The following is a 27885-nucleotide window of genomic DNA, read 5'->3' on the forward strand; positions in this document are numbered from 1 at the left end:
AATAAAGCAGAGCTATAAGCAGGCACAATGTAATCTTTGTCAGGTTTTTGCTCCTGACACCTGTATGTGAGAAGCACAAATTGGGCCAGTTTTGAACTATTTATATATTAACACACGACATAGACGAAGTCTTGCTTATTAGATCATATTTCTAAATTCAAGTCCACAAATATTTTGTGTATGTGTGTGTGTGTGTGTGTGTGTGTGTGTGTGTGTGTGTGTGTGTGTGTGTGTGTGATTTACATAAATCAGGACACATTGCCTATTAGAATTATCAAAGCAGTAGAATTTTAGTCGTGTGTTTTGGAAAGCAGCAACAAAAGATGTAACACCAGATCAGAAAATGATCATATGCCACTTCACAGGTGGCTGGAAGTAGGAACTGTTTTAATAAATCTACATTGGTTACACTTCTTTCAAAAACCCTAATCAAATAAAAAAATATATACACACTGCAGTAATTCCAAATTTTCAGTAACTAGTTTTTTTTTGCTGAAGATATTTGATATATTTGTATTGTAGCAGTATCTAGTATTTTTATATATTGGTATTTGTTCATTTCATCCCATCTTACATGTAATTCACATAGTAGTGGATAAAGAGTGAAAAGCACGTGGTTCTGTGTCCGGCCTACAAAAGCTAAACCACACTGTGTATAATTGAGTTTTAGAGTTTTACTATAAAATGTACTCAGCCACTAATTCACATTTACATCAGCAATACATGAAGTAAAGTGTATCATGAAAAAATGCTACTGTGTTAACTTTTTAAAAGAGGTAATGAATGGGGATTCTATCATAAGGTATCAGTCAGTGCAGTAAAAAAAAGGCTTTGCTACATTTTTATTTTCAGCTAAAGTAATAATAGTAGCATTTCCTGAGGATAATCACATTTTTTGTAGCTTGTAGAGTGGTTTATTTCAGAAGGTTTTTCTTTTGCTGCTTAAATGCAATAATAATGGCATTTATTGCATGCACGGAACCTACCTAATCAGTGAAATATATAAAATATACAGATTTTCAATTTTCTAATAAAAATATGATTTATTGTACTCACCCTATAAGTTCAAGATCATGGAGTTTGGAAAAGGCTAATAACACACATGCTGGGCCACCACTGCTACAGTAAGAATGACATTTGGGCAGAGTTGTGTATATGATGCTACATGCCCTCATATAAATGGGGTTGGGGGGGATGGCAGCTCTAAGGAAACTGCAAAGGGGTTGTAGACTCTCTCTGCGCCCCGGTCCCCACTCTGGATTGTCAAACTTTAGGTTGGCTAATAAACTGGACCAGATTTCTAGAGATTAGAGCTGCACCATCCAAATCGAGATGGATGCCGTCCCTCATTATCACCCCCGTTTTTTCCCAGTTGTCGAGTCTACATTGTTTGCTGGACAACACCTAGACAGCCAGTAACGGAAGGACAACATGCTGCTAAAGATGTCATCACTAGTCAGATTAGGGAGGGTTCCAGAGAAAGAGTCCAACACTGTTTTGGCAAAGTTACACAACGACTTAATATTAATTTTAGTGACCTCAGATTGGCCTAATTAGGTAATTAGTAATAAATTATATCTGCGATATGACAGGTGAGGAGGCTTTTTGTGCATGACAAACAAAAGGCCAAATAGTTTCACAGGATTTTCACTACAGCCACTACATGCAAATGCAATTGGATGTGAAATAAAAATGAAATAATAAATGTATATTATTAATAAATAAATGTATATTGTCTGTGTGAAATTAAAAGGGAGGAGAATGCTGGAGACCTTTTCCTCCGAATTCTTATTAGAACATATTAATTTTAAGCTATTTCTATATTGTAGACAAAATGATTGAGAACCTAGAGAAATATTAGTCATTGAACCACAGTGCTGTGAAAAATTATTACCCCTTTACTAATTTTTATTTATTTATTTAGCATATTTGTCACACTTAAATGATTCGGATCATCAAATAAATTTTAAAATTACACAAAGATAACTCAAGTAAATACAAAACACAGTTTTAAAATGATGATTTTATTTATTAAGGGAAAAAAACTATTCAAACCCGTCTGGACCCCTGCCCCCTAAACCTGTCCACTGCCACTCTGCTCCCACTAAATACATAAGTATGACTAGTAGGTTAGGCTTAGCTGTGACACACACACACACACACACACAGCTTCTGTGAATCTGTTTGCTTTTATAGTTCTACTGTCAGGAAGAGCAACACATTTGTCCACCATTCAGTGAAAAACATATCAAAAAGAGTGAAAAGTTAGAGATGATTTTTTTTTAACACATTCAACATTTTCCCCACTCTAGTTGTGATATATAGCCACCAGTGTTTTTCTTTGTAGAGACTAATGTACATTTCAAACCCTGCAACAAAGATTCAAATAAAATAGGATTTTTTGAAAAGTATAAATGAAATTTGAAGGTTTAATTGACAATAGGTTAACCTCGTCATCAGTGAGTCTTGGACACCCATGACCCTGTCGTCTGTTCACTGTCCATCTTTAGACAACTTTTGGTCGGTACTAACCACTGCAGACCAGGAACACCCAACAAGATCTGTAGTTTGGAAGATGCTCTGTCCTAGCTTCTACACTTTGGCCCCTGTCAGAGCCACTCAGATCCTTACACTTGCCTGTTTTTCCTGTTTCCACCACATCAACTTTGAGGACTTAATGTTCACCTACTGCTTAATATACACAACACACTGGCAGGTGCCACAGTAACAAGATAATCAGTGTTATTCACTTTATCTGTCAGTGGTCATAATGTTAAGGATGATTGGTGTAAATAACATGTTATGCAAGGTGACAGGGTAGGATTACCTAACAGTAGCAGACAGATGAATTAACTGTGATTATATTTTTTGGTATTCCTTAATTAGTGAAGCAGCTATAACATTCTGATTGTATTCTAGTTTAGTTTGGCCAAACAAAAAGAAACTCTGTGGATGTGCAGTGGATGGATGACTTTGGGCTTCTTTTTTATTTAGGTTTGATAGCTGGTCGTGTGCACTAGGTGTGTTTTCAAAGATCTCTCATATGGTTTAAGTGGAATCAGTTCTGGATCCCCCAGTGGAGGCTCTGGGAAGCCCACCTCAGTGCTCTGCCTGACTTAAAGTGTAGGTGGTTATCTGACTCTCTGTGTATTCACAGCCACTGCTCTCGCCTTATCAGCAGTCTGAAGCTTGCATGCTCAATCGCCTGATTTGTCAAGGGTGACTCTGAAAGATTCTGATAGGCACTCCGCAAATCACCCAGTTGATCTAAAATATCGACCAGCCACAAAAAGTCATTACACACAATAATGGCGGGCAGGACCTTGAAGATGTGACTTAATTAGGTTTCAAATGGCTTCAAAAATGCCTTCAAATCTGCTCCCCTGGAGAGTAATGTGCTCTTGGATTTTTCTCAGTGATTACAGGTGTAGAAAGTAAGGCACACTGCCACTGTGAACACCGCTGCTGTTCCTAACTATAGGTGATTGCAGCAGCACAGACATCAGAGATGTACAAATGCCATAAAAGTGTACTGCTGCTGTTTAGAGCTTTCAAATGTTTCAACCTATATTACTCTCTCAAGCGATAATGACTTAGGAAGAGATAAAGCATAGAGCGCTGGTGGAGTAAATACTGCTGAAGCAAATAGCATTTTTCCTAATGAAAGTTTGGAAAGTAATTGAAAGTAAATAGGTTTTCAGGCTTTGATAGAGCTGCACACTACTGCAACATTTAAATGAGAGTTCTCTGTCTGTCATTGTTTCTTTTAGTTCCTCAGAATGATATAAGTGATGAAACAGAAATAATTCTTTATTGGTGTCCAACCATTCATCAAAACACAGTGTACTATAGCTTTAGGTTGGTCCATATCTAAGTAGTTCAGATTTCTCTTCTTACTGTCTATGATGGTCCATGTCTCCTCACAGAAAACAAAGATCTCCACGTATGATAAGATGTGGGAATTCATGAGCAGTCGGAGGCACTCAGTGATGGTGAAGAGTATCGAGGAAGGAATTCACCGTGTGCTTACCTCAGACTACGCATTCCTCATGGAATCCACAACTATCGAGTTTGTCACACAGCGTAACTGCAACCTCACCCAGATCGGAGGCCTCATTGACTCCAAAGCGTATGGGGTTGGCACGCCAATGGGTATGTATGCTACAATTACCATACACTATGCTGAAACAAAACATAAGCTGGTTACAGTTTGAAATGTTCCAATGAGAGACACTGTGGCAGGCAACAGGACTAAACTGTCTTCTTTGAAAACCATGGTCTTTACTGTCATAGGTTTACACTGTCATACAACTCATGTGTTGCAGGTTTTGCTTAATTTACGTTCATTAGGTGTGTGTGTGTTTTAAGCTTAAAAGCTTTAATGCACTGATTGCAACAAATTCAGTGACACGCCATATTTCCTGCAAATTTTTGCTGTAGCAAACTTTATATGTAGGTGTACTTGATGGTTTAGGAAATATGTTTTTCTTTTTGTGTGTAAACAAAACACAACCCTATGTAATATTGTTTCTCATGCATGTACATGAGAAACTTGCAAACCTGCTTGCAATCCAGGCCTCATTATTATTTCACAATATTTTATGTGTCTGGGTCTTTTTTATTCTTCTGTTCTTCACCAGAAAATGGTAATAACTTACAGTCATCCCTTGTAGTAGTAGCATGAGAATCAACTAATGAAAGAAAAATATGATCCTACTTTGATGTTACTGTGTCGATCATTAACTCTGTTTTTGCTGTCTAAAAGCTTTGTAAACTTTGATTTTGGTGTGTGTTCACTGTGCTATATCCCAGAGGGTAATTAACGTGGAGCAGGGAAAATCCTGGGGCTACTTGCAACAGGCATTAGAACACAGAATTAAAAATAGAGGCATGAATAGAGGTGCGACATTACACTGTAGATGGGCAAGTGTTGACAGTGAGACGCCACAGCAGATTGTCATACCCCTGTTACAATCACAATGGGAAGAAAAACTCAGGTTAGCACCTGCAGAATTATAGCTGTCGGTCAACTTAAGTTAAGTTAAGTTATTTACCCTTATTAGTCCCACAGTGGGGAAATTGCATTACCCACCCAAAGTGCACACACACAGCAGTGAACACGCACACACACCTGGAGCAGTGGGCAGCCATTGCTGCAACGCCCAGGGAGCAGTTGGGGGTTTGGTGCCTTGCTCAAGGATCTCACCTCAATTGTGGTATTGAAGGTGGAGAGAGTGCTGGCTATTCACTCCATCCAACCGACAATTCCTGCTGGTCCTGAGACTCAAACCCACGTCAAGTCTGACTCTTTATCCATTAGGACACGACTGCCACCCAACGGTATGATTGAATGCAAATTCACATCAATTCAACTCAATTCAGTTTTATTTGTATAGCGCCAAATCACAATTCAATCATCTCAAGGCACTTTACAAAAAAAAGAAAAAACCCAACAAATCCCTTATGAGCAAGCACGTGGCGGCAGTAGAGAGGAAATACTCTCTTTAATGGAAGAAAAAACCTCCAGCAGAACCGGGCTCAGTTTGGGCAGCCATCTGCCTCGACCTGTTGGGGTGAGTGGATAGAGGAAAGAGAAAAGAACAGTAACAATAAACAACAAATAGACACTGCAGGTTGATGGGGCCAGTAACTGCACATTCAATTCAATTCAATTTTATTTGTTTAGCGCCAAATCACAATACAAATCATCTCAAGGCACTTTACAATAACTAAAATTAAAAACCCAACAAATCCCTTATGAGCAAGCACTTGGTGAAAGTGGAGAGGAAAAACTCCCTTTAACGGAAGAAAAAACCTCCAGTTCAGTTTGGGCGGCCATCTGCCTCGACCGGTTGGGGTGAGTGGATAGAGCAGAGAGAAAAGAACAGCAACAATAAACAACAAATAGACACTGCAGGTTGGTGGGGCCAGTAACTGCACATCAGCGATATACAGCTCCAGAGACACCTGCAGAAGATACAGAGAAGGAAAACAGAGAGAGAGGGAGAGAGCACAAACTAGGGGAGAGAGAGAGCACAAGGTTAGTGACATTCAATGGTGGAATATACATGTGAGGTGGGAGGAAAGGGGGGGGGGGTTAGGGTAGGGGAGCTCAGTGCACCGATGGTCCTTGGGCAGTCTAGGCCTATAGCAGCATAACTAAGGGAAGATTCAGGGTTGCCTGAAGCCAGCCCTACCTATATGCTTTGTCAAGGTCTAGCCTTCTATTCTGTATTTTACAGGGAGCCAATGAAGTGCAGCTAATATAGGAGAAATATTATCTCTCTTCCTAGTTCCTGTCAGGACTGTGTTTGCAGCATTCTGGATTAACTGGAGGCTTTTTATGGAGATACTGGGACATCCAGAGTTACAGTAATCTAGCCTTGAGGTAACAAATGCATGGACTAGTTTTTCTGCGTCATTTTGAGACAGGATGTTCCTAATTTTGGCAATGTTGCACAGGTGAAAGAAGGCAGTTCTAGAGATTTGTTTTTTTGTTTCCTGTTTTTGTTTTTTTGAATTCATCGGGTTAAGAGTTGTTCTACCACTGAAATAATGTAATAATAAGAGTATTTTAAGGTTGAAAATCTACATAGTGTTGCTTTAAGCCCCATGCCAACTGACTACTGGTACTGTGTGTCTAGCTACTGTATGGCAATGTCGATCCGTGCGTTCACCACTTTGTTCAAGACTGAAAAATCCAATCATCTATTGGATTGCTGTGAAATTTTGTACAGATATTCAGTTCCCCAGCAGCTGTCTGAAAGACTCTGGTGGTCCCCTGGCTTTTCCTCTAGCACCTTAATTTTTGGTTTTGAGTAAAATGGTTTGGTAACTGTTGGATGGTATGCTATGAAATTTAGTAGAGGTATTTTGTCGGCCCTACAAGTTTAATCTGTGTGGTTGTAGTGATTTTCATATGTTGCCATCATCAGGTCAACCTCATATATAATTATGACATTCAGTATATGTGGCAATTTGTGTACAGTGCTAAGCATACTAAGATGCTGACATCAGCATTTAGCTGAACACCTCTACCTGAAAGTTTACATGGTTTGCATGGTTGTAGATTGTTATTCTTTTACAACGGACATTTTGACAATATCTGCCTCCAAACATCTCCCTCTATGTAAGATAGAGGACTGCCACTAGCTCTATCTTCCTGACAAATCAGTTAGATGTCCTCTGGGACACTCTGTTGTCAAGGTCGTCTGCTGTTGTTTGTGTATGCTCTGCTGGTCAGCCATAGAAGGTAATTTGAGTGACTGTTTAGCTGTGTGTGAAAACAGTGGAGGTAGGCTGTATTTGCCTTGGGTGATTGCATTTCCTGACTGATGTGCTCTTTATGAAGGGTTGCTACTCTTTGTGCGGGTATGCATTTTCCTATGTGACTGCATACTTGACTACAGCATAAAGACTTCAAATACTTTACTGAGTTCTGTATAACAGTTTATACATTTATTCATATTATACATATGACTGAGTGTCACTGAGAGAATGGAAGGAGGCTTAAGAGAATGAAGGGAATGAAGATTCAGTGCTTGCCTGTGGCAGCTTGTGCTCCACATAAGTTTAATGCTCGACAAAGGAGTGGTGTTTGCGTAGTCATTCACATGCAGTCATAACTGTTTCAATTACTAAACTTATAATTTTAGTGCCTTTTACCATATGTAATAATCATATATAATTTCATGTTAGCCTGTACATATACTGTTGAGCACCTATATTAAAGCTGAAATTCCACACTTAAAACAGCCTCTCAATGCCTTCATTTCAAATCCACTGTGGCAATGAGACACAGTTACAAAAATTCTCTCATTGTCTAGATACTTATGGACCTAACTGTGCATTTTCCTGTCAAAATTCAAGAGAAAACATCATGACCAAAACCTCAAAGGATTCACCACAAGATGCAAACTACTCCTTGGTAATACAGATAGGCCAGGCTGCAGTTCTCAAGAATATAGTAAATGACCCAGTAGTATTGTGCTCTGTTATGGCTTGGATATGTGTGGTTTGCATTGGACCTGGAACATTGGTACTTCCTGATTATGTTATCAGTGGCATAGTTAGGCATAATGATTCAAGGCTTCACCCCCAGTTATTTTGAGCTCAGCCCCAAACATATTCGGTCCTGTCAAAGGTTAAAACTAAGTCAACACTAGATTACCTCTAAGGCTGATGAAGATATTCTGTGAAATTATTGTAATCATTTGCAATATTTATGTGTTTTTTGATAGTGTGTGTATTTCCAATAGGTCAATAAATGGAGTCATTGGCTGTATAAATTTTAGTTCCCTATTGTATACAGACAGCTTTTGCAGCTGCTGTCTCCTCTTTTTCAGTGACTGTAGTCTCATGATTCTTCATCCTCCCTTTCTCTGTCTTTCTCCCTGATGACTATCAGTCTTCATTTAGCTTGATTAGGCCTCATTAGTCTCTACAATGGCTGCTGTCCCTTTAGTCATCAGCTGACCACTTTATTTTCACCTTATAAATACAAAGGGTCCAAAATACATTTCAGTAAAATAAAAAAATGAGCAAATAAATAAATAAATCACCTGCAGTGACTTACCTAAACCCCAAAACTAAACACACTAAATGCATTCACTGTCTACCAAACTCTGGGATGTAGACTGTATGTGATAGAGAGCAGAGCAGAGGCAGAGAACTCACACAGAATAAAGATGTAGTAACAGGGCATTCATTCTCTAGAAGACCGTGCATTTAAAAACATTTACCACTGTTTGTAAAACTTAATCAGTATATGTTTTATGTCTTGTTTTTCAGTACAAGAGAACCAGTGACTGATGAGGTACACTGAAAGAGGGAAATATTTGTATTTGATATAAGGTACACAAGAAAACCTGGAAAAAAAGAAAAAACAGAAAAAGAGATATGAGTATTATTTAGCCATCAGGCACCATCAAGATGTTTTTATGGTTAGTGTAGTCTGACCATGAGCCATTGCAATTTCTTTCCAATGAAGAAGAGACATAAGCAACAACTTTCTCTTAGGTTGCGTGATCCTCAACAGATGAGTTCACTAGAATGATGTTTCTAGTGGGAACTGTAGAAACCTAAACTCTTATCCAGCAGCTCACAGTGTAGCAGCACCTACACATTTTGGCATCTGGCTTATTTGAAAGAGAAACTAGTCTAACAGACACACTAATTACATCATGTGTAGCCACATTGCTTTTCTGAGTAATTCAATTTCTGAGTGCTTTTCTGAGTTGCAATTGTAGTCAGGAGACAGAAATCAAATGTGTTGCGAGTACCCAAGTTTATACATTATATTTTGTTAGAAAGGGCTCTAGTGGAAATTTCTTTGGGCAAACTTTTGGTAAGAAGAAACTGAAATCATGGATCTAATACATTTATATTACATTCATAACTCTATAATGCTTACCAATTTGTATAATTGTATAATTAATTTAAAAACTAATTAATGAATGATTAACAATAATTAATTAGTTTGTTTGTTTTTTTTTAGTTTTTTCCTAGTCATTAGAGGTGGAAAAAAAATCTCTCTGCAGAGGCATTGCAGCATATTTCACTCCAGGTTCTTCTCTGTCTTCTATTTTTTTATTAAGAGACAGTGCATTAGGAATCATTGTTCTAATATTCTGCTTTGATTTGGCAGATTACATCCATATGTCTTATTCTGGATTCAGCATGGCCTGTCACTTTGCTCACCACTCTCTAATGAATGTTGATGTTGATGTTGTATGTGTATGTGTGTGGTTATTGTAACATTGTGTTACATATTGCGTGTTTTATGCACTGCTGCCTGCAAAACAAATTGCCCCTCTGGGATAATAAAGTTTACCTTGACTTTGACCTTGACCTTAAATTGATAGATTAAGCACCCTTTTCATTGGCACACAGCCCAGGGCCTTTTTTCAACTCACAAATGAAGATATTATGTTTAGCACTGACAAGTTTAGCAAAACTTTCTAGTCAATACAATATACAGTAATATATTGCAGTACACTACACTATGTTTACCAAAGTGTTAATATATATATGTGTGTGTGTGTGTTATAATCAAACTATCAATAAAGTAAATGGCCATAAATAACATATATGTATACTAAATGCAAACAACTATTTAATTTCATAAATTATATTTTCATATAGGTTATATATTATTATATTTAACATACATTCAGAATTATGACAGTACTAGAACACATTAGTTAATAAAAACACTCGTATACAACCAAATCAGTTCAACTGTAAAAACACCACAGCTTTCTCAGTTTTTGGTTGTGTGTAATGCAGCTTGACTACACTCCCCTTAGATACCTGAACAGGAAACCACACTGAATACTCAAGAATACAGTACACAAAACTAGGAGAGGGTAAGCTTGCAGCACACTGGGAAAAAAAATCTAACTTTGCGCAAACATTTCATACAAACATTTGGAACAAAGGTCAAATATCAAAAAACAACATATTGTAAAAAGTTGTGCTTAAATAGAAGAGATTTTTTTTACATTATTTTCCCAATGCTAACAAGAAACCCAAATCTTCCATCCATCCATCCATCTTCTTCCGCTTATCCGGGGCCAGGTCGCGGGGGCAGTAGCCAAATCAGGGATACCCAGACTTCCTTCTCCCTGGACACTTCCTCCAGCTCTTCTGGGGGGACACCGAGGCGTTCCCAGGCCAGCTGGGAAACATAGTCCCTCCAGCGTGTCCTGGGTCTTCCCCGGGGCCTCCTCCCGGTGGGACATGCCCGGAACACTTCCCCAGGGAGGCGCCCAGGAGGCATCTGAAACAGATGCCCAAGCCACCTCAACTGACTCCTCTCGATGTGGAGGAGCAGCGGCTCTACTCCGAGCTCCTCCCGGGTGACCGAGCTCCTACCCTATCTCTAAGGGAGCGCCCGGCCACCCTGCGGAGGAAGCTCAGTTCAACCGCTTGTATCCGCGATCTTGTTCTTCCGGTCATGACCCAGACCTCATGACCATAGGTGAGAGTAGGAACGTAGATTGACCTCCATCCACCCTTCTTCACCACAACGGACCAGTACACCGACCACATTACTGCTGCCGATGCGCCGATCCGTCTGTCAATCTCGCGTTCTATCCTTCCCTCACTCGTGAACAAGGCCCCCGAGATACTTAAACTCCTCCACTTGAGGCAGGATCTCTCCCCTGGCCTGGAGATGGCAAGCCATCTTTTTCCGGTTGAGTACCATGGCCTCGGACTTGAAGGTGCTGATTCTAATCCCAGCCGCTTCACACTCGGTTGCAAACCGCCCCAGCACACGCTGGAGATCCTGGCTTGATGGAGCCAACAGGACAACATCATCTGCAAAAAGCAGAGATGAAATCCTGTGGTCCCCGAAATGGACTCCCTCCGGCCCCTGGCTGCGCCTAGAAATTCTGTCCATAAAAGTAATGAACAGAACCGGTGACAAAGGGCAGCCCTACCGGAGTCCAACGTGCACTGGGAACAGGTCTGACTTACTACCGGCAATGCGAACCAAGCTTCTGCTCCATTTGTACAGAGACCGGTTCCTTGAACCGCCACCTTATCGTGGTGGAGGGGTTTGAGTGCCCGTATGATCCTAGGAGCTATGTTGTCCAGGGCTATATGCCCCTGGCAGGGTCTCCCAAGGCAAACAGGTCCTAGGTGACGGACCAGACTAAGAGCGGTTCAGTGACCTTTTATGGAGCGACAACTGAGGACCGTGACGTCGCCCAGCATGGCGAAGCCGGGGCCCCACCCTGGAGCCAGGCCTGGGGTTCGGGCCCGGAGGCGAGCGCCTGGGGGCTGGTTCTCCCCCCATGGGGCCCAGCCGGGCAAAGCCTGAAAGAGCAATGTGGGGCCGCCCTTCTGTGGACCCACCACACGCAGGAGGATCCATAAGGGGCCGGTGCATAGTGGATCGGGCAGTGGTCGAGGACGGGGACCTTGGCGTCCCGATCCCTGGATGCTGAAACTGGCTCTAGGGACATGTAATGTCACCTAACCCAAATCTTATTTCACACAAATACACAAAAAATGGTACACTTAAGGGAACCTGAGGCTGTATTCATAGAGTTTCTAAGAGTATCCTCAGAGTTCCTAACTCATCTTTAAAATTTTGGTAAGGAGTCTATGTGATGTACTGGTGACCTGTCCAGGGTGTACCCCTGCCTTTCACCCAAAGAGAGCTGGGATAGGCTCCAGTAGATCCCTGTGACCCTGGTTAGGAATAAGTGGGTATGGATAATTGATAGATGGATGGTTTATGGATGGTCTCAAGCCTATTTTTGTATATTTTACCCTAATCACACAGACATAATCTATTCAAAAGTAACTTGAGAAAAGGACCTTTCTGTCTGGAGTTTGCATGTTCTCTCTGTGCTTGCGTGGGTTTACTCTGGGTACTCCGGTTTCGTCCCACAGTCCAAAAACATGTATGTCAGGTTAATTGTGACTCAAAATTACCAATAGGAGTGAATGTGAGTGTGGGAGTTGTTTATCTTTGTTTGGCCCTGCCATGGACTGGGTGTCCAGGGTGTACCCCTGCCTTTCACCCAAAGAGAGCTGGGATAGGCTCCAGTAGATCCCCATGACCCTGGTTAGGAATAAGTGGGTATAGAGGATGGATGGATAGATGGATGACCTAAACTCACTAATTAATGAAAGCATCTGCAATCATATATCTATACATCTATATAATATCTGTCTATCAGGTACACTGACAGTTTCCACTACCAATGTCAAACATTTACCTGACATCTGAGTCAGATTACAGGACATAAAATACAGTATATGTTCAGGACATTTCATTCAATGCAGTATACAGCACACCATACAACAAACAGCACAATTAAATACAATAACACACAATCACAGTGGCAGTGGAAGTAAAAATAAACAGGCTGTACTTTTTGCATGTAGTCTGGACATGTTAATGGCTTGTTCTTTATCTATGGGTAAACTGGTGATTCTTTCCTCAAAATCAACTGTGGGAAAAAGATTCAGCTGTATCTCCCTCCCCTTGTATGTTTTTTTTTTCACAGATTAGTGGTGTGAATGTATAAAACCATGAAAATGTATGATCACAGGGTTTTTTCTCTAATTTGTTTCACTTACTTAGTTTAGTGTACTTGATGGTGCTGTACAGTCTCAAAGCAGCATGGTGTGCCATCAAATCCCAAACCATATCTGTTTACCGTTGCAAACCTTTATTTAACCCTCTGGGGTCTGAGGGGGTTTTTGGGGCCTGGACAAATTTTGACATGTCCTGACATTTGTGCTTTTTTCAGTGTTTTTTAAACATATTAATGTCTAAAGTCTGATAACACTGTCATCAGCACAAAATTGGCTACAATAATATATGAGCAGCAAGTTTATACATTATTGTGTTTTTGAGAAAAAAGTGTTTATGCATGGTTAGTGAAAAACTACAATTTTTTACTCACTGAAATAAGACCATAAAACACAAACAGAACATTGGTTCACAAGACTTTGGAGACCAGCATGTTGTAGGCTAAAGTGTTTACTTCAGAGTGCTGTGAATGTCATCTTGTTCACACATTCACAGAAAACAATACACTGATTTAAATTTTCTAAGACACTTTTTGTCCAGAAAGGCCATATGCAAGAGGGTGTGTCTGAGGATGAATAGTCATGACCCCAGAGGGTTAAGCTGGAGACCACTACTGATAATTCTGTTACACATACCAAACTACAGCACAACTGTGCTACAATTGCATTAGTGATACTATTTTATAAGATTGATACTATTCTATATGATTAATATGTTGCAATTTAGCTTAACTTAAAGGAAACACTGAAAACAGCTGTTGTAAAAAAAGGGAATGAAAAAGGGGGAAAAAAGTGCCTGAGTAGTTAACACAGAATACAGTACAGCATTTGTTGAATCTGAAAAAAAAAAAAAAAAAACCCTCTAAACTAGCAGAGACTCAAGACAAAGTAATGAGGCCAAAAAAGTACATACATATTAACATACTGTTATTTACTTGCATTAAATCTCTTGTTGAACTGCATGTATGTACTTTTTCAAGATTCAAGATTTTAAGAGATTAGAGTCCAGAGATATGAAATATTTTCATTAGGGATAAGCTGATATGAAAGATGGACAGATCTTAAAGATTTAAAGAATGGCAGCTGGTGATTGATAGGAACACAGGCAGAAAGATCACTAGTCAGATATGGTGATGTCAGGAATATCTCACTTTGCTGCTGCGGAACAGGCAGAATGTGAGGGAAGAGATCTTCCTCATTAAACTTTCCCCTAGAATCCATTAACCAAACACATATTAAACAAATCCAAATATCTTTTAAATTTTTCAAAGGAGTCACTTGTTTGTCTTGTTGACAGCGTTTAACACTATTCTTGACGTCTTAATCGGTTTCAGAACTTAGTCCATTAACAAGTTTGATGCAACATCATTACTTTAAGATATGGAGCCGAGAAAATTTAAATCATTTTGAAAGTGACTTAAAGTCCCTCAAACCAACAAAAATTATAATAATAATAATAGAACTGGTTTACATGAGAAAAAGGAGACCTGATTATGTCTTATGTAGAGGAAATGTAAATTAGATGTATCAGCCTTAGAAATCACTAAGTAACGGTACAGTACCTCAGATTATAGCTCGCATCCATGCTTCCCAGAGTTCTATTTAATGTTCAGAGAAGTCTCTGACTTATGCCTTCGTGGTCAAACAGCTGCAACAAAACACTTTGAAGAAAAGAATTGGCTGGGCCAAAAAATACAAAAAATAAACATTATTTCAGTGGAAATCTGTACTTTGGTCTGACAAGTTCAACCACCATGTCTTTGTGAGACACAGAGAAGTCATCTGTAAAGAAGAATTGCATCTGTGTAGTTCTTATCATGAAGCATCGAGCAGAAGGTGTACTGCAGTGGGGGGTGCATTGCTGGTTACACTGTTGGCGATTTATTCGTTGTGCACTTAAACAACACAGCTACCACAACCTCTACAATGTAGAAACAAAGTAAAACCACTGAATGACCTTGAGATGAATTTAATGTGATTTCAATTTTAAATTTTTAAATTAATTTTTTATTTGTATAGCGCAAAATCACAATCCAATCATCTCAAGTTACTTTACAAAAACAAAAACAAAACCCAACAAATCCCTTATGAGCAAGCACTTGGTCACAGTGGAGAGGAAAAACTCCCTAAGAAACCTCCAGCAGAACCAGGCTCAGTTGGGGCGACCACCTTCCTCAACAGGTTCGAGTGGATAGAGGAGAGAGAAAAGAATAATAAATTAATGATTTGGTGCTATACAAATGAATGGAATTGAAAATTAAATATAATTACTTTATAGGATAAGATAAGATAAGATAAACTTCATTCATCCCCAAAGGGAAACCCAGGTAGTCTTGTATTGCAGTTTCTATGTGCATCTCTCCACCACAGCCTCCAGTGAGTCCAGTCTTAGTCACTGAACCAGCTTTTTACACCAGTTTGTCCAGCTGCCTTGCATTCTTGTGCTTTATGCTACCTCCCCAGCAGACTGCAGCATAAAACAGCACACTTGCTACCATAGTTTGGTAAAACATGTGCAGCATCATCCTGCGGATGTCAAAGGACCTAAGCCATCTTAGGAGGAAAAGTCTGCCTTTTTTATAGGATATCTGTGTTCAGTGACCAGTGCAACTTATTCTCCAGATGTACACCAAGATATTTGTCGGCTGATACCACTTAAATGTCTGCACCACAGATGTTGACTGGACAAAGATGAGGCTTAGACCTTTGAGAATCCACTAGCATTTTCTTGGTTTTAGAGGTGTTCAGTAGCAGGCAGTTTCTGTGACTCCAGTCACTGAAGGATTTTATCAAGCCTCTGCACTCCTCAAAGTATGGCCTTTCTGTCAGGTAATCTGTGAACTAGTAAACAAAGGAGGGGTCCACGCCCATCCCTTCAGTTTTTCCTTTTTAATAAATTAACAAACATTTCTAAAATTCTGTTTTCACTTTTGTCATTATAGAGAACTGAGTATGGATTAATGAGAGAAAAATTATTTTACAAAATTGTAGTATCAGGCTCCAGCATCACAAAACTGCAAAAAGTGAAGGGGGTCTGAATTCTTTTTGAATGCACTGTATTTTACAATTCTAATCAGATATCCCTTTACAAAGGAAACATAGCTGTGCTATTTTCACCCCAGTCATCAGAAGGCATCAGATTGTTTACCCAGTTCATGCTTATGTTAATGTGAGTTACAAAACTTGCCAAAAACAAGACTGGCACAGTGCAGCCCAGGTCTTCACTGTATGACACACTGCTCATGTTTATCCAGCCCATGATATCACAGCTGGCCCAGATTCAAGGCTGCCTCTTTCTTTGTTGTAATGAGTGAATAATGTGACACACATTGGCTTGTTGTTCTGCACCAGAGCTGAAAGGAAGGTATCTACTGTAGATGACAATGAATAACAAGGACCAGAGTGTGATTCATGCTTGCCATCACCATGGTGATAGATGCTTTTGAAACATGCTGGCAAGCTTGCACTGAAATAAAAAGTCAGATACCAGAAGCCCTTGGGCAAAGATGAACAACAGAAGAGATGTTAAAGAGTGTGAATATGGCCTTGTGACTGCAGTCACACTGTCACAAGGCTGAGGGCAGCTCAAAGCTCTAGTGCAGCAGGGGAGCGCAGCTTATTATTGTCACCATTTTGTGTCTTTTGGGCCCTCTACATAATACTGTTGCCAAACTGCCTATGCATGCCAACTACCAATCACAGGGATTACTACTCCACCAAGACAAACCAACTGATAATGTTTTCTAATCGAAACATATTTCCCACATAGTTCTCCAAGGAGAGTTCATTCCAAGTGTTTGCAATAATAGATGTTATTTGTTTTGTTTTTTTATTTTTAATAATTCAAGCTGCATTAACATTCCGATTGAGGTGTATAGGCTTTAGCAGGCTATTTGCCAGGATTTTTTCATCTTTATATATTTTACAAGGTCTTACCTTTCAGCTTTAATCAAGGATTTTGACAGGGATCTGGTTTTGATCAGTAGGGAGCTGGGGTGTGGGTCCCATAACCCCCATATGTTTTGTACAGGAGGATGTGCTGCAGTATTTTACCCGAGTGGAGAAATGAGGGTGGAGGGGTATCGGGGTTGCTGGGGAGTGGGAATTTATTGGACACTCAAATGGGCAGAAAGGAACATTTAAAGGCTCACATTGGGGACATTAACTTAATAAGGCAAGGAAACGACTCACAGTGAAAACATTACCGCAGATTAAACATGGCAACTGGTTTTAATTAGACAGTTATACAGTTAGAATGAGCTTCAGCCAATCCCAGCTGACACTGGGCAGGAGGTGGAGTACAGCTTGGACATAGATATCTTTTAGGTTTATTAGTTATTAGGCATTAATATTTCACAATGTTAAACATATACAATAAAATTAAGTGAAATACAGACTGAAATGTATTAAATTTTCACTGAAATGTGATTCTAATTTTGGAACCACAGACACACAAAGTGCTTTCCAGTAGTAGAAACATACAGCAGGACAAGAGACCTTGACAACCTGAAATATATACAATACAAAATATATAAAAATACTTACATAGTCAAGAATAAAAGTAAAGAAAGCACATCTAACACCTTCTGTTAATTATTTGAAGCAATTTTTTTAGCAATATTTTGCAGTTAAACACCATTCACCTGCAGTTAAACACCTTCTTGCCACCACAGACTCAGACTGACATCATCTAGGAATATTCATGTAAGGTACTTCAGGGCAGCATGGTGGCTGAGTGGTTAGTACTCAGCAAGAAGGTCTTGGGTTCGCAACCCAGCCTTTCTGTGTGGAGTTTGCATGTTCTCCCCGTGCTTGCGTGGGTTTACTCCAGATACTCCTGTTTCCTCTCACAGCCCAAAAAACATACATGTTAGGTTGATTGGTGACTCTAAATTGCCTATAGGAGTGAGTGTGAGTGTCTGTGGTTGTTTGTCTTTGTGTCTATATGTGGCCTTGTGATGGACTGGTGACCTGTCTAGGCTGTACCCCTGCCTTCCACCCAAAAGAAAGCTGGGATAGGCTCCAGCAGATCCCCATGACCCTGGTTACAGGAATAAGCGGGTATAGAAAATGGATGGATGGATGGGAGTGCACTTCAGCTACTGATCATATCTAAATTGATTATACGTTGTCACTTAAACGTGGCAAGCAGTATTCTCCACTTACAGGTTAGATGAAGGTATTGATTCAGTTCATGTTGGTAGCTTACAGTGATCTCATGTCTTTTGGTCCTTTAGTGATCTCATGTCTTTTGGTCCTTTAGGCTCTCCGTACAGAGATAAGATCACTATTGCCATCCTGCAGCTCCAGGAGGAAGGGAAGCTGCACATGATGAAGGAGAAGTGGTGGAGAGGAAACGGCTGCCCAGAGGAGGAGAGCAAGGAGGCAAGCGCTCTTGGGGTGCAGAACATTGGGGGGATCTTCATCGTCCTAGCCGCTGGACTTGTCCTGTCTGTGTTCGTGGCAGTGGGAGAGTTTCTCTACAAGTCCAAACAGAATGCACAACTTGAAAAGGTAAAACATACTTTACTTCTCAAATCCTTCTCTGCTTTATTTAAAGCAATGATAGCAGAATTTCTTACCACAACCAAATGTGCCATGAAAAGGCAGTCTCGGGTAATGGCAAAGACAAATAAATTTATAAATGCTAATAAAATCGGAAAAATATGCTAAATATATCTACTTTAATATTTCCTAATACATAACCTAAAAAGGTCATCTGCCAATTTGTCGAAACTGACACTTTAATTACAGTGCTATATCATATGCAGTGAGATAAGGGTTGGTTTCTTTGCATTTATTCACATAGGCCCAATGGCGACATCAAGATAAGAAACGTGAGGAATTCTGCTGTCACCATGGATCCAAGCTAGACTTTAACCACCATCTCAAATGACCTCAAGAGAAACTCCAGAAACGTTTTTATTGTAATTTAACATGATCTAAAACTTTCCAAAACTACTGCACTGTGTTTTTTTTTCTGACACTCCGAAGGGAATAGGAACACTAAGAGCAGTTTAATGAAACATGTCTAGGGCTGGCAGTAATACAGAGTTGGATAACAGGCACATTATGAGGGTTTGCTCTGCTACCCATGGCTTCCACCGCACAATTACTAACACACACCTCCCCCACTTCTGCTACTATTTCCACTCAGCAAAGTGGCATCCTGCTTACAGTATTACTGTTGTTCCTGTTCACATCTGTTGCATGTAGGTCATAAATAACCATTTCTCTACACGAACACAACATAGGACCGTGTTGTTTGATTGGAGCTTCCCAGCAAACATTGTGGCAGTGAATAATTGATGCATTAGCAGACAAAATGGCAGTAATGAATGAATTATTTATATGCAATATCCTAGCCAGCATGTCCATGTGGGCCGCGTAAGGGTTAAGTTTGGGCTACAAATATGGTGGGTTTGTTTGCAGTTTCCACGGTGGCCCATACATGTTGGTCAACACAGCACATGTTGGGCCACACAAGAAGTCTAGTCAGAACCTACTTGAACCCATATGGGCAAACGCAGGTGCCCACATATGGGGCCCACTTGGGACCCATATTTGCAGCCCAAACTTAACCCTAATGGGGCCCACATGGACTCGCTGGCCGGGATCTGCAAGATAGACAATAAAGCAATTGAGCATTATATGCTGCAGTATGTTGGTCAATAGCTAAACTGCTTCCTGGTGAAATTCCAGATTCTTACTGGAGAAGCCAGTTCACTAAAGCTAATATGTATAAAATAACCATACAAGGTCCCCATTTAACCAAAAAAATATGTAACACCTATAGTTCATATAATTTTTCTTTTTAATTGCCATAGATATGCAAGGACATCGAGGGCCTTGAAAATATATACCATGAATTTTCAAGGGCAGTTACCAGATTTAAAAGTAATAACTTCTCACTGGGGGAGAGAAACATTCATTCCACTTTCCAGAGCTGTACAGTACTTATCCTGGACAGCTTCCTTCAGCATTTGATTGTATTGATTGTACAGTGTTTCAGCTAGGCCCAGTGACTCTATTGACAAGTCACTCCTGTTGTGTCATTCTGTTAAGTGACCATGCCTGAAACACGCATATATATTAATATAGACATACATATAAAATACTAACACACATACAGATTAAGAGCCTATGAGATTGAAAGTACAGTGTTCAAGTAATAATACATTATAATGTACAAAAAACATCCTAACCAGGATTAATAAGGTTATTTTATCACTTTTATGATCATGACTTGCAACCTTTGCCTCCTAAACAGCATTCTAACTATTATTAGATGCAAGGAGGACTTTACTCACTGCCCCACATTACAGTCTAAGATAAGGCTACCAGCCCTAGGCATGCATTATGTAACCTTGTCAGCCTTGTCTTATGGGATGCATTACATGTATGCAGATGTCTGTGTAACGTATGCCATGCAATAAGGCTTTTAGGTGTACATTAGTTGGTGCTCTTGTTATAATAACTCACTACAATGGCAACAAGATTACAATTCAAAATGGGTGACCACTGACAAGAACTTTCATATGTGATTTCCATTGGTATTCTCTCAGATTTGTTTAGGTAATCATTCACAGTTAAAATACCTGCTGAGATGACATCTCAATATTCTTATAAGTAGTGCACTTTTTACCTTTAGATTTAAATTTGAATTATCCATAAGGGTAATCAGGTAATTCATCTAAATTCAACATGTTGTTTTTTTAAAGAGTTCAATCTATAACTATCAATAATTCAACTCAAAACATATTCATTTTATTTGAATATTAATATCCATGGCCTGTTATCACAAACTTGATAGAAGGTTTGTCTAGCAATATAATGTGTGAGAACATCAGGTTGTAATGGAGCATATACAGTATCGTCAAATATGTTAAGTTTGATAAGACAAATACAATGGATATAGCCAACAGGTACCTCACAAATACAAAGTAGACAATCTATTTTATAGAGTCAAGTTTCCTCATTCGATCTACAACCCACCACCCTACTTTAAGCCATGTATTCACAATGAACTGGTTACACTCTTCTTTCATGCACAAATGCCACATTGTATTGTGTCATGCACTGTGCTATGTGGAATGCCTATAATTAGAGCTCATGCACAATAAGTCTACAATAATTGACACTGTCTCATTTGCTTGAGATTACACAGAGATTTGCTTAGTATTTACACAAAACAATCACTGTACCAGAATAAAATTGGGTTTGACCAATATATAACTATTAACTAAAACCATATGTAACTAAGAATTTTTAAGGCTGGTCTGAGCTAATGTTAGTTGTCTCTGTGACTGCAATTATCCACACGTAGCTGTGGTATTGTTAAGGTACTTTAGATATACATCATGGTTATAGCAAATAATAAACCATGTTTAGGGTGTAGTTAAGCATAGGAAACACTCATGACATTAACTGTTAAACCTCCACATTATTACATCCTTCTTTACTACATATAGAGCACGCTCCTTCCTTTGGTATTGAATGCTGGCACTGTATATAACTGTATAGCTGTGGTCCAGACTTGCCCATCATGGACAGACACTTGGTTAAGATTAACCATAATTAATTAATTAATTAATTGGATGATTCCAGTTGGCACACAATCAATATTTGCATCTGTAATCAAAAGCTGAGTACGTAGCCCCCCTCCCCTCCAATGTTGAAAATTGGCAAAATTTTCCCTAAAGAGCTTAGTACCTATGCAGCAAAAGGAGATATAGAGTATTGTTGGCTTGAAATGGTAGCTATATTTAACATGAAATCCTAAAACATTTATATCATAATCATTTGCAAAATAAGAGAAAAGTGGCATTGGCTTTCAGTTCTCCTCAGTATGCTACAGTTGTAGTCAGTTTGGAACCTAGTTATCACAGCAAATTGTGGTTCAGACTGACTGAAAGATATTTAAATGTATTTATTTAAATGTTTAGATATAGATATTGCAAAAGGCCAGTTCTTGAAAACCAATATATGAGTCTAACTTAATTAATACAGTCAAAATATTGATATTAATATTGGGCTAATCTGTGAAAATAACACACATATATGTGTATATATATATATCTATATATATATATATATAGATATATATATATATCTATATATATATGGTTCTAAGCATCTCTTGTGTTGTGTTACATGCTTAAAAGTGCACACCCTGGAATTTGTATTTTAGAATTACTTCTGTTCTCTAACATTACAAAGGAGCAAAAATAGCAGCTTGTCATCTATATAATGGGATGAGCCATACTGTCTAGGGAAACAGTTTTTTAAAGGTCAAATACACATTAAAACCATAAGTATGTGTTCATGAGAATACTGCATTTACTGAACAGATGGTAATACCATACGATGAGAGCGTTGTAAGAAGAAAATATACACTTGTAAAAAAATTAATAAAAATATTAATAAACATTTGATAACTTTACAAACTATAAACCTCTGCAGATTTGTGATTTGGATTAATCTACTATGATTTTTTTTTTTCATTTTCTTTGTCTGAAACGCCTTCTCTTTGTATTATTTCAGCATATTCCATCACCGTTGCTAAAGGGTGACTTATTCATCCTCCAAAATGCACAATTTGATTACTGTGCACCCAGTACAAAGGTACAGTTAGCTCTGGGAACTGTCTAGTGTAGCCTAGTGCAAAATGGTATATAGCAGAAAAAGGTGATATTTTACATTGAAACTAAATTAAATAGGCTTTTACTGGACTGTAAGCTGTATTTGTAGTTGTATTTATAGTTTATATACTAAGTAAAAGGGATATAAAGCAGCTTGGGTAGAGACATACAGCTGATTTTGAGTGAAACTCTACAGAGACATCATAAAGCCTGAGAAAGCCTGAGATAAGACCTTGCTGTGACTTATAATGAACACTGACATAACAGGTATTTTTTTACAGTTTAGTTTTGTTTTTTTATTGTTTTTTTTGTATTTCTTTTTTTTAAAAATTGAACTCAACTAGACACAAAATGTTAGCGCTACAGCTTTAAAGTTCCTGCAATATGCCCTTTCTCACTTCTGAAGGAGCAACGCTAGCAGCTTTGTCCTGCTGACCTTTGCACTTGCTAGGCTACTGTAAACACATCCTGGACATTTATGTATGAAATCTATGCCAGTATTCTCAGTGGTATAGAGGGCAAAAAAGAAAATCAGATTCTCAGAATTTGTCTTTTCTATTGTTAGTCTGTTATTGCTTTTAAAGTTTTGACTGCCTATGGGTTTGGCTATTTTGGCGATATTAACCTCTGCTCTTAGAATGTCCTTTTCAAAGAAATGATTACAGTGTAGGCAAATGAGAGAGTGCATTAGATGACAGGGTGTTGAAATATACTTAAGGAAAGTATGCTTGCTAATTTAACTTACAGTAAATTGAAAAACTGGACTTCATATTTTATAAATCACATGCCTCATAGATTTTCATTGGAGCATATCTTTGTCATCTCCATGCTAGTCTGTCAGATTTCCATGATTACCATGGTTGTCCCCTTCCTCCTTCTCCACCTCCTGCTCCTTTCTCTCCTTTCCTGTCCCCCTCCCAGTTTCTCCTCTGCTTCCTTCTCCCTTTCCTCCTCCTCCCTCTGCTCCTCCTCCTGCTGCTGTTTCCTCTCATCCTGCCTGCTGCTGAGTCTGCTGCAGACTAACCTGACTTTCGTGGTGCAGCGACCGCCAGCTGCATGTGAGGAACCCATCTCATCAGCACAGCAACAACAACACACACATTCTTGCATGAATATGGATGCACACATACACATGTGCATGTAGTGTTGTCTGTGCTAAAAGGAAAAATCGGATTATTCAGGTAGCCGGCCAGGCAGATTGGAGTTTTTTTTTTTGTTTGTTTGTTGTTTTTTTTAACTGAACACAGAATTAGTGGATGAGCTAAATCTCAATGGGTGGAGTCAAATAACCACCTGGAATCTGTAGATGCATCCCATACCTGAATCCAATTTTCATAACACACACTGGGCCCATCCATTCAAAAGGAGATAACAAATAATGTAGCTGTTTGCCAAAATTTGTGTCTGCTAAACATTGCATTTTGTTCAGTGATAACAATAACACCACTGCTGACATGTTTTTTTAATTCTGTCAGCACAAGGCAGCAATGATACTATTAATATTGAATGATTAGGGTTATTAAATAAGTGCATTTGTATTTCCTGGATTATACTCCACTTTAACTTAAACAACATTCCCCCAATGACACAGCACTTGCATCAAGTTCTCAAGTTGAAACTAAAGATACATAACAACTATGTAAGTTCCTCAGGTCATCATATATGGAACATGGGTTAAATAAACATAAGCATGTCAGTCCACCCTTTGCAGCACTTGACCTCATCTTCATATGGATAAATCTGATAATGCTGTTAATGTGCATCCTCATGAACATTTTCAAAAATAACTATACTGTGAGTTTTCAGATTTATCCACTACGGATACGGTGAAAAACATCGTCAGTACATGCACAAATACACAATCTAATGTCATCACAAATGTTTTTTTCTTTAATGAAATTCCTTTTGAAATTTTAACTTTAGTGACTCTGTATCATGGAGAAAAGTGTCAAGAGCTTGGAAATGGCAAGAAACATCACTTTTTCCTCACATGTAAATTTAATTTAGAAACACGTAATCCACTCTTTTAAGCCTTTTGACAGATTTATGACAAAAATTAAGTCGGTAGTCAAAGTCTTGTTGTGAACATGTTTTAATCAAGGGTATTTTGTAGTGTTCAAAGCTTTACATACACACAGAAAATATGCATATAGGGTAAGACAGAGAGACAAACACATTTAACATAAGAACAATAATCAGGAAACAGTTTTTCCACTGAAAAAAAAATGGAGGAAGCACTGCACCAAATGTGGGTGACAGCTCAGAGGAACTCACAGATTAGAGAAACCCTCATAGTAGCTAGTCATTTACTGCCTATCGGGGGCCAGGGATGCAGAGTAAACAGAGAATTAAAGCACAGCCATACTCCATTCCATCTGCATCACAGCATCTGTTCCTCCTCCATTCAAGCTAAACAGAGCCCATTAGTTTATTCTCACAGGTGAGGGACCTTTCTATGTCGGACATAGAGAAAACCAAGAATAGCCCAAAGCTTCTTCTCTTAAATCAAATCTGTTCCATATTAATATTTACCTACTAAACGTGTATTTGATAAATAATCTACTTGTGATTATATTTGGGTTTCGGCACCTATAAAATTCGTACAGAATGAGATTAAAGCAATATTATCCCCCTGGAAATGTATTCATGGTATACAGTTTTATTAACCATTATTCATTTGTATGATCGGGCCTGTGTAAATAATCACACAGACTAAATGCACCTTTTTCTTTTCAACGTCTGCTCTCAGCGTCAGATTTACAACCTTTCAATTCTTCTCAAAGAAGGCAGGCCCTTCCTCTGAGCTATCCCACTGTGCCATGCGGCACTACAGCTGCGACTGATTGCTCAGCATCATAAAAACTCTGTAATCCAATGACCCTAAGCAGCCGCCATCAATCCTACATGCCACCAGCAGGCAGCCATGATGGCAATGTGTCCCCTGAGTGCACGCCGAGTGGGCCCAGTGTTCCCTAAAGCCTGGAGCTATAAGGCCATTGCTGGTGAAAACACTGGCATGCCATTTAATTGTACAGCGATGGGGGAATCAATAGCTATAAAAAGCCTGTATCAGAATGGCTTGGACAATCAGCAGGTGCACTATGAGAAATACATGTGAAAAAATATATATGTAATGACATTTCACGGTTTTGCTGCAGACCCAACACAACAGCATTAGCACAAGGCAGTAAATACTAACAGCACTAACAGCAGAAATGGCAGTTTAATATGATACGCATCAGATATTTGTAGCATTTTAAAATCAACAAATGATATAAATGTGATTGTAACAATTCTTTTTCACTATTAAAGCTCCACTAATCAACAATTGTGATGTAAACAGTGTTGCATACATACTGTTGAACACAAACATGACTGCACCTTTTTAGTTGACGTTTCCTAGCATGCTCGTTTGTTTCTGTAGTCTGACATAAACCCAAATGCTAGTGTTGCTCTCTGTCTGTTCGAACTACCCAAACTACTGTTTCTAATGCATTATTAAAACAACTTCACAGGATTTTGATACTGTGATGAGAGTATCAGTCATTTCCTGTGCCTCCATGTGGCAAAGTCAATTAATAAAGCATTGTGATTTTAAAAAGCACATTCTCTAAACTGAACAAACATATTGTAACTGATAGCCTCCATGTCACTGTTGCTGCTTTTCCATAAAACATTACATTTCCCACTACTGGTTCCATTTTTTAATCAATGAACATTTTGACCCATGCTACAAGCTGTTGTAAACCTAGCCACAAAGTTTTTGTATGTAAAGCAATGCTGTTTACTGATGATTTGTAAAGCCTCAGCCAAAGGTACTTGACAAGCTCAAACCACAGATAAAATCTGATTGTTGCAAAGTCTGTGCTCTTAAATCCAGACCAATCAGAAATATTTTGAGAGTGTATCCAAAAACATTAAAAATCTGTTTAAAAAATACCTGGATAAACACCAACAAAACAAAAACAGAAGCTCTTGAGATCTGCGAAAGTGATACAGTGAAAAAAATGTGAATAAGAGTAAATGATTCAGTAACAGACAATGATCAGCACAAGTTACAGAGCTGCTAGTTCAGCCAGGATCACAAGGTGTTGGATCTGATCACATATGCATACAGGAGCTGTGCGCAAGCTGTAAATCACTATACACACATAGCTATACACACATCTGAATATACATATGCATATATAGGCACAACCAACCATAGAAAATAATAACAATTCTAACAGCCTTAAGAATGACAATGGGCTACTATTGAAAACTGTTCAAGGACAATTCCTCATTATTTATAAATATTACCACCACTGTATTATTTTAAAAACATGTAACAAATATATACATTTTTGGCAATCAGTGTGTTAGCAGTTTCTTTTGGTATTTTTGGAAATTCAAACCATAATATGACAAAATAGTCAACATAATGTTGGTATTAATTTTACTTCAAAATATATATATACTGGATTTTAATTAACTTAATACCAAAATGTAGTATCACTAAAACATAACTAGAAAGGTTCAAACAGCTGAAATGTAGAGAGGTTTTTTAACATAGTTGCATAAAAAATTTCACCAGTGACTGTAGGTGACAGCGATACAGAGCATGTCTTATCTCTCAGCCAGTTAGTGTGAGACAGATTCATGTGAAATGCTGGCCTAAAATCTGAGGCAACAGCAGTCAATCAGCTGTGGTTACACTTGTTTAATTTAATGCATGCCTCAGAATCAGTGGTATAGGCTTTGATGTTAAAATGTCAAAATAGCGGCTTTGAATCAATATCATCTGACATTACAAAAATGTGTCAGGTTTCAGTGGCATTTTCAGTATTGCTTTTTCCATGTATGACATTATCAGTGGTCACAGAACCGATGATAAGGTTAGCCTTGCAGTAAGTGCTTAAAACAGCCTTTACTTGATTGTAATACACACTGGAAGACCTCAGACCCAATCACATTCATTCTGTTTCTGTCCCTCTCGCATGTACTGTAAATATATAAGTACTGGGCTGCAATTCTAGTCATGGCTTTCAAATACTGAACACTTTGTTCGTTGCTTAGTGATATTAGCTCAAACTAGCATTTATGAGAGGGCGCCTGTTTCATTCCCAGCTGCAGGTGTTGTTTCAGACACTATTTTAGGAGAAGAGAAGACAGACCTTCAAGACGCAGCAGTTTAACAGGGCATGCAGTGACA

At 38.8% G+C, this 27885-nt stretch overlaps 1 protein-coding gene across 2 annotated transcripts in view; it reads left to right on the forward strand.

Annotated features, from left to right (window-relative positions):
* The window catches only part of grik2 (glutamate receptor, ionotropic, kainate 2), a 278051-nt gene that overhangs the window by 245433 nt on the left and 4733 nt on the right, over positions 1-27885 (forward strand). The window contains exons 14-16 of one of the 2 annotated variants that reach the window (XM_026293759.1): positions 3927-4152; positions 18317-18567; positions 18863-18890. In XM_026293759.1, the coding sequence (XP_026149544.1) occupies positions 3927-4152; positions 18317-18567; positions 18863-18890 (505 nt within the window). The remainder of the gene's footprint in view (positions 1-3926; positions 4153-18316; positions 18568-18862; positions 18891-27885) is intronic. The other variant, XM_026293760.1, reaches the window with a different exon arrangement.

Source organism: Mastacembelus armatus, chromosome 16, assembly GCF_900324485.2.
Source record: "Mastacembelus armatus chromosome 16, fMasArm1.2, whole genome shotgun sequence".
NCBI classification, from domain to species: Eukaryota; Metazoa; Chordata; class Actinopteri; order Synbranchiformes; family Mastacembelidae; genus Mastacembelus; species Mastacembelus armatus.